Source organism: Blennius ocellaris, assembly GCF_963422515.1.
Source record: "Blennius ocellaris genome assembly, chromosome: 4".
NCBI lineage: Eukaryota > Metazoa > Chordata > Actinopteri > Blenniiformes > Blenniidae > Blennius > Blennius ocellaris.
Genome location: NC_137653.1, coordinates 7,184,172 through 7,192,300, shown reverse-complemented (window position 1 = coordinate 7,192,300; position 8,129 = coordinate 7,184,172). Strand labels below are relative to the sequence as shown.

Here is an 8,129-nt window from a genome sequence, read left to right as displayed (position 1 = left end):
CAAACATTAATGGTCTCACGGGAGAGCGTCCTGAATTTCGCTGTCCCCTCAGCGTCCCTCTAGTGCCATCATGAGGTTGACTGTAATGTTCCTATAGGTTTCACATGGATTACAGTGAACATCAGTATATTTATCATACTCGTATCATTCCATATGCCATAAAGATTTCATGATAAACATCATCTTATGTGGTGAGGGTGAAGCAACACTGCAGCGGCTTCAGGAGGACGAAATATAGCTGCAGGGTTAAAGTCCACTTTTATTCAGTTTTTTCTCAAAAAACAAACAAACAAACAAAAAAAACACATAAAGGTAAAATCATGCCCAAAAGATTTGTCCCTATCCTCATGAGATGTGCTGAGCTTTGTAGTCTTCAATGCCAGCCATCTTCTCCTCCCTCCACATCACTTCCTGTTCCTTCTTATAGTCTTGACTCCACCTCCCGATTCCTACTGGCCTATCAGTGCAGAGCATAGAGCTTGTTCTTTGCCAAAGTGCTTTTAGCTTTGAGTAAATTAACCGATCCTATACACCTACTTGTATGAACAGTCACCAACAATTGTTTTATTTCTTAAAGCCATACTTGATATGCTCAGTCACAATGTACCTTAATACAGTAAATGATTATTCACAGAGAGTGAACACACAAAAGCAGATTTATAATAGTTAAAAAGACTTTTGGGATTATTTAAAGGCACCACGCGTCTTGATTAGTTGAGGGCTGATCACATCGGCTTAATCTGGAGAAGGAAGAAATGGAAGAGGAATGTTAAAAGACATATTCTAACTGAAGAAATGAAACGTGTGAGCAAACTGAGGAAGTTGTACCTTTGACAACGAGTTTAGTTGAACACTCCACTCTACCCAGAGCGTTTTCCGCAATCACAGTGTAGTCTCCACTGTCCTTGGGCCCAACTTTGAGTATCACCATGGAGCAGACCCCACATGTGTTGGTGATGTAGTAGTTGGTGTTGGTGTTGAGGCTGACATTGTTTCTGTACCAGCTGATGTAGGGTCGAGGGTTTCCCGTCACAGCACAGCTCATGTAGCACTCGTAGCTCTCTGGACTGTTGCGTGTTTTCAGGGGAACAGTGAAAGATGGAGGTGCTTCAAAGTTGCACTCCTTTGGGCTGGAAACAGTCACAGAAAATGTTTCTGGAAGGAAGAAAGAATACATTAGAGGGATATATTTCCATAGTATCATTCTCCCAAGTAAGAGGCATTCTAAGGTGTGCCCATCATTTTACCCATTATTTGCTGGGATCTGATTTCACATCTCCTCAACTGAACAATGTGGTGTAGATTATGGATTGACAGATTGATTTTCATCCGCTAAAGAGAATGCTTGTTTACAATAATAACTAACTTTGCAGTTAAATGTACTTTGACCTACAATTGTGTCTTATTTGGAATACATAGTTTTGAATCAGAACCTAGACACACAAGAACTTTGTGCCATTGACAACTCTCACATTTCTAATTCATAGTCGGATATCAAAAATCAAGTAAGCATTTTGTAATTTTCTGTGTAAATGTGTTGCTGTTTATATTTTTATTTTCAGTTTTTATAGTATTTTAAAACATTAGCACCATCTGAAGTTTAACCACAATAGTGGTAAAAGGTGTTTATTGGCTCATTAAAAAATATGCCTTATTTGACTTCTTTGGAAAAGTTAGTTATGAAACAAAAATACTTAATTCATGTGTAATTTCTTTTCCCAAGTCGATTCTAAATTGAAACTGATGTTTTCATTGTGTTCAATTAAAAAAAGCCAAGAAGGTGACCTTTACATGTTCCTATCTTCAATGGTTTCAACACAAACATATTCTGTTTAAATTCATCTACACTGAAAGGATTACATGATTAGTAAAGGTGCTATGATTGGATTTTAAACATTTGATCAACTCTATAAATTAGTTTATTCCAGAGTCTCTGCTGCTTTGTAGTGCAACTCTCTTTTTGAAACCTGCCTTTCTTCCTCTTCACTTCCCAGGTTGGAGACTCAGAAGGCTTGGAGAGGCCCATGTCATTCCTGGCATAGATCCGGAACTGATACTGTCTTCCTGGCATGATATTGATGACGGTGTACTTGTTATTGAAGAGGTGGTCTGCCACAGCTTGCCATGTGCGCTTCACAGAATCACGTTTGGTGATCATGTAGTGCAGCCTGTCGTCTTTCTTTTCATCCGGAGAGGCAGTCCAGGAGACCGTCACAGTTCCCGGTACGGTCTCTTCCAGATCCACGGGGCCTGGAGGCTTTGGGTCATCTGGAGGAGGTAGGAAACCACTATTTCAACATACTTTACATGACATTGAGCACCTCACTCAAAGTTATGCAGATAACCACACCCTTGGGGACTGTAGGTGCTTGCTCAGCCATTGGGAGATTCATCATCATGCTCAAAGTAGTTGGACACAAGGGCCGGCTCAGAATTTATTTGCCACAAACTCCTCAGCATTGGTAAGCGTTTCATGTTTCTTTAGTTTGATTATTTATTATTATCATTTAACGATTAAAAAGAGTACCTGTGACTCTTATCTCAACACTTGAGGTTTCTTGGCCAACAAGGTTTTTGACGATTATTGTGTAGATGCCAGTGTCATGGCGCTCCGCTGCGGGAATCATCAGCTGGGACGATGTGTCTGAGTTGCTGACTGTCACGTGTTTGGGTACAGGCATGCCATCCTTAAGCCATGCGATATTTGGGACTGGAGAGGCCTGTAGCAAGAAATATACAGAGCATAGATATGAGTTAGTATTTTTTGTTGCACAGCAAAAAAAAACAACAAGTCTTCCTCTTTATAAAACACAAATGAAGCAACTGGCATTTGTTTCAAAGGTCAGATAAGAATAAAATACTACACCTGGAAGTTAAAGTTGACTCGAGCAGAATTCCCTGCTTTTGTTACCATGAAGTTCTTCATTTTTTTGTCGGTGAATTGAGGTCTCACTAGGACAGTGAGAAAAGTGAGAAATGTTTTAGACAAAGACAATCAAAAAAGGATCACATTTGTTGAATACGGACTGTAACAAGATCACATCCACCAAATAATTACCTGGAGGAGGCATGGCAATGATGTAGTTGTCTAACTCTTGGGGTTCACCATCTCCACCTTCATTAGTTGCTACAACTCGTACCCAGTACATGGCCATTGACTTCAGACCCATGATAGTGAAGGAAGTCATAATGATAGCATTTGAATTACAGCGACTCCATTCTGGGTTTTCTGCTGGTCTGAGATCCACAAAGTATCCTTTGGCCTCATCTTGGACTCCCTCCTCCTCAGTGGGTTTGGTCCAGCCCAGTGATAAAGTGGTATATGTAGAATCTGTCACTTTCAGGTCAATTACTTTACCTGGAGGCTCTGCAAGTATACAAACAGCAATGCATGCAAACTTTTAGATAAAAACAGGACTTAAACAGACTAAATAACTGTATAGGATGTGTTGATTTGTTACTTACTCTTTGGATCTCTTGCAATCACAAATTCAGAAGGTGTACTTGCCTCTCCGGCACCAGAAATGTTGATCGCTGATACTCTGAACTCATACTCAATGCCCTCAACAACTTCCGTCACTGCATACTGTTTCCCTGTTGGCATGTAAAATTTTAAACTTAAGCACATGCAATTCAATTAAAAGTGTCATGTGTGCATTTCAAACACAAAACGAAATCTTTCGTGACCCTAAAAGGATCTTTTCCTAATAATGTTTCATTCCTAATTGGACTAACCTTTGATGGGTTCATCAGGTGGGTTGACCTGGCTCCACAGATTACTGCCTTTTTTACGTTTCTCTACATTGTACCCCAAAATGTTGGTTCCTCCAGTATTGGTGGGTGCAGACCAGGCAAGGTTGATGCAGTCTTTGAAAGCACTTACAATTTTTGGCACAGATGGAGGTCCAGGGTATGCTAAAATAAAGATAAAAGTATGTTATTAAAATATTTTAGTAATTCTTTTGGTAAGATATGGTCAACAAAACATTAATATTTGGGGTCTGAAAACAGATTTACCCTTTGTTCCTGCCTGGATGTCGTCAGTTTCCATCATTTCACTGATGCCTTGGTCAGTCTCAGCCCTGATGTGGTAGCAGTATTTCCTGCCATGGTCCACATCTACGTCCCGGTATTTGGCTTCTGGGCCGATCTTACCCAACTTCTTCCAGCTATTTCGGCCAATTTGCTGGCGCTCCATAATGTAGTCTGTGATAGGCGAACCGCCATTGTCTTTGGGTGGTCTCCATTTGAACTCAATACAACTTGAAGAGCTTTCGATGATGTCCACAGGGCCCAGAGGTGTTGTGGGCTTGTCTGTTGTAAAGAAAAGACAGAAAAACAGCTGTGTTAATGTATATGCATTGGACATTAAACTGAAGAATAAAATCAGGAAGATGTGACTATTTAAAACACCTACCTAGTACAATGAGTTGTGTGGTTGCTTCAGTAGTTCCACATTCGTTTTTAATCTTAATCTTGATTTCACCACTGATTTTGCGTTGACACTTGGTCAGCAGCAGGCGGCTGTGTGACGAAGACCTTTCGATCTTGATATGAGTGTCCTCTAAAAGCTCTTCACCTTCATTGTACCATTGGATCTTCATCGGTTCACGGCCAACAAATGAGAGCTTAAAGGCTGCATCTTTCCCAGTTTTGATTATGACAGGCGCTTTGAACTCAGCGAGGTCATCCGTGTTGATTCTCGGAGGATCTGGTAAAGAAAATCACAGTGAAACTCTTTAGGAAAGAAAAATATAGTTTCAATAAAAATACTGTTTAAATACTGGTTAATGTGACTGCAAGTTTTGATTCATCTGGATTTTATGACTGTACCTTCAACATTTAGGACGGCCTCCGATTTACGTCCATCTGCTTCACATCGGTACTTTCCACTGTCTTCTTCTTTGCAGCTTTTAATAATTAATTTGCGATAGTTTCCATCTTTCACAAAACTGAGGTCATCTGTGGCTGTTAACTGAAATGCAAACAAACAATTGTGAACAAACAAAAATGATCATAGATAGTCAAAGCTGTTATTTTCTGAAATGTAAGGTTTCTTACTTCTTTCCCATCTTTGTACCAGACTGCTTCACAGTCCTCACTGCTCAGCTTGCAGACCAGTTCGGCATCAGTACCAATAATGGCTACTACGTCTGACAGCGCACCAGTGAAGTAAACACCTGGATCTACACGAAAGACAGCATTGGCATTTTATTTTTAAAGAATTATATATCTATCACAAATGAAGATTTTCTATTTGTTTGAAGCTTACCAATGACGGTTTCTGGTACAAGCGGGCCTGCTCTCACTCTCTTTTTTTTCACTTGAACTGGACCTTCTTCATCATCAGCAACTTCAGCAGATGCTTCCCCCTCAGCTGCTTTTACCTCCTGTGTAGCTGCATCACCTTCACCCTCTTCCTCTTCTTCCTCCTCTTCTTCAATTTCCTCTACTTCTGCAGCTTCTGTTCCATCTCCACTCCCTTCCCCTTCTGCTGTACTCTCTTTCTTTACTTTGGGCTTGGCCTTGGCTTTTGCCTTGTCTTTAGACTTAGCTTTAGGTTTTGCTTTGGGTGCTGCCTCTGCTTCTGCTTCAGCCTTCGCCTCTGCCGCTTCCTTTTCTGCTGCAGCTGCTGCGGCCGCTTCTGCTGCTGCAGCAGCAGCTGCTTCTGCCTCCGCCTTCACCTTTGAGATCAGCTCATCCCTCTCTTTCTCTATCTTAGCCTGCTGCTCCTGGGCAATCTTCAGAAGTTCTTCCCCGCCACCACCTGCTCGAGTTGTCTTGCGCGCTTTCTTCTTCCCTTTTGTATTTGGATCTTTGTCAACTGTTAGAAAAGTCCATCATGATACGACATGTCAATAACTTACCCAACCATTAAAAAAATTGATTTGAATCGGCGTGAATTGATAAAATCCTACCTTCTACTAGAAGCCAGGCACTGCAGGATTTAAGCCCAACCACAGCTGCATAGATTCCCTTGTCCAGAGGCATGCAGTCTTTCACTACCAATGTGTGAATCAGCATATCATCTGACACAAGAATGTCGTATTTATCTCCTTGCTCAAGTGTGATACTTTTCCCCATCCAATCAATCTTTTTCACAGGATGTGAGATCACACACTCAAATACAGCATCCTCGCGTTCCTCTGCCTTCACATCTTGAACCTTAACCAAGAAGTCTGCGGTGGGAACTGAACAAAAGACAAAGGTGCATTTCAAGATGACATTTTTTGCATTCACAAGGCAAATAAGATCACTTGTTACATGTTGAGTCTAATTAAGTTGTGCAAGTAGATCAAGTATTCGGTGCATTACTTACTCTTTAAGTCTGTTGAGAAGATTTTAACTCCATCAACTTCCACTTGGTATAATCCTGCATCTTCCGGATTAACACCATTGATGCTAAACACAAACTTCTTTCCCACTTGTTTCAATCCATGTTTTTCCTCTACGTCAGCATCAAAAGGAACCATCACTCCATCCTGTGCAGATAAACGCAGTTACAAATGCTGTTGTGTTGTAAAGGATGCATGGAATGTATCCTGTTTGGAAAATTGGAATGTTTGCTGAAACACAAACAACTCGCCTTGTATAAGAAAACTTTGCTGGTTGGGTCTCTAAGGGACATTTCAAGTTCAAACTCTGCAGCACCATCCGTTTTCATTTGAATGGGCTTCAAGTTGCAAAGTCTCTCAACAACCTGCCATGATTAGAGTTTGGAAAAAAGGAATACATCAAATATATTATTCACACATGATATTTGGGGTATTATCTTTTTATTTATATGTCTAGATAAAAAACTGGAATGTACCTTTTCTTGCTCTACCTCCCTCTCCATCTTCTTCTCATTTAGTTTCTTCAGCATCCCACGGAAATCAGTGACGCTGTACTGTGCACAGATGCGTTCGTAATCTTTCTTGTCTGCACTCATCAGCAATTCCCAAAACTTTTCATCGATTTCTAGCTTTGGCTCCTCTTTTGGTTCAATGTCAAACCTTTGAAAGGAAGTGAAAGAATTAATTAATAATAAATATGTTATAAAATTATTATGATGAGGTTGATTGGTAATGGTAATAATTATTTTTACTGCTGGTAGTACTACCACAAAATAGATGTCAAGAAACTTCCTCCTTACGATTTCAGAGACTTTTTAAAATCCTCTGGCAGCTCCCGGATAGCTTTAACAAAACCATAGTAACTGTGGTTAGAGTTTTTAACAAAGGATCACTGGAAATTACTATTTAGCTACTTACCAGTTCTTGATTGTTGCATGACTCTGTTCTTTTTATAGCCCACTGAAAACCAAATGCAGCAAATTTAACTGATGTGAGAAAAGTGTGATCGGTTGGTAAATTAACTTAAAAAATAAAGAATACCTTACCTTCAATGACATTTAGTGCAGCTGTCACTATAGCCTTTCCATATTCATTTTTTGCATAACACTTGTAGGTGTCGGCTTGGTCCACACATACGTCGGGTATCTATCAATTACAGTATATGTGTCAATACTTTTTACATTATATTATAAAGCATGCGGGCATATTTAATATGTATTCGACTGATTCGTTGATTTGAATATTCCACATGTATTTGAGCAAGTTTGACCAATTCCTGATGAAAGATGGTGATCTCACTTGTAGCTGGTATTCTCCAGAAGCTGTATCGTAGACCGCTTTGTAGCTTTCATCTATTTCTCCATCATTTCTCAACCAGGTCACTGTTGGTGCTGGATTTCCAATGACTATTGCTCTGAAGATGGCCTGTTTCCCTACAGAAGAGCAAGTGAGTAGCTTGAGTTGTCAAATTATATCATCTGCTGTTTCTTGAATTGACTTGAAATATTTTATTTTACCTTCTTGAATTGTGAGAGCAATTGGTTTCCGGGTGAAATCTGGGGTTGTCATGCCTTCCGGTAGTTCTTCCACATATTGAGTGATCATAACACCAGGCACCCTTGACTTCTTTCTAATTTTCACTGTCATCAAATGATGCGAAGTGTGGTTATTTACAAATCTCTATAAGAGAAATATCCTGCACAAAGTTTGTTTATCTTTGTTTATCTTTTTAGCTTACCTTGCCCCGGAGCGGTTGGCTCCTCTTCTTTAGCTTTACGTATCTTCACCATCTTG

General features: G+C 40.1%; 1 protein-coding gene across 1 annotated transcript; it reads right to left on the bottom strand.

The window, feature by feature from the left end:
- Nucleotides 1-735: 735 nt before the first annotated feature.
- Nucleotides 736-8,125, bottom strand: LOC308129441 (immunoglobulin-like and fibronectin type III domain-containing protein 1; the record flags this gene model as incomplete). Its single annotated transcript, XM_080495383.1, has 23 exons — nucleotides 736-740; nucleotides 829-1,155; nucleotides 1,972-2,268; nucleotides 2,528-2,720; nucleotides 2,867-2,952; nucleotides 3,059-3,367; nucleotides 3,466-3,594; nucleotides 3,736-3,915; nucleotides 4,018-4,314; nucleotides 4,418-4,711; nucleotides 4,834-4,975; nucleotides 5,062-5,186; nucleotides 5,273-5,824; nucleotides 5,919-6,191; nucleotides 6,320-6,482; nucleotides 6,587-6,700; nucleotides 6,812-6,995; nucleotides 7,136-7,178; nucleotides 7,254-7,295; nucleotides 7,382-7,481; nucleotides 7,635-7,768; nucleotides 7,853-7,975; nucleotides 8,074-8,125. The coding sequence occupies 23 exons, from the start codon at nucleotides 8,123-8,125 to the stop codon at nucleotides 736-738; spliced, it is 4,164 nt and encodes a 1,387-aa protein (XP_080351509.1).
- Between the last annotated feature and the right edge of the window lie 4 nt (nucleotides 8,126-8,129).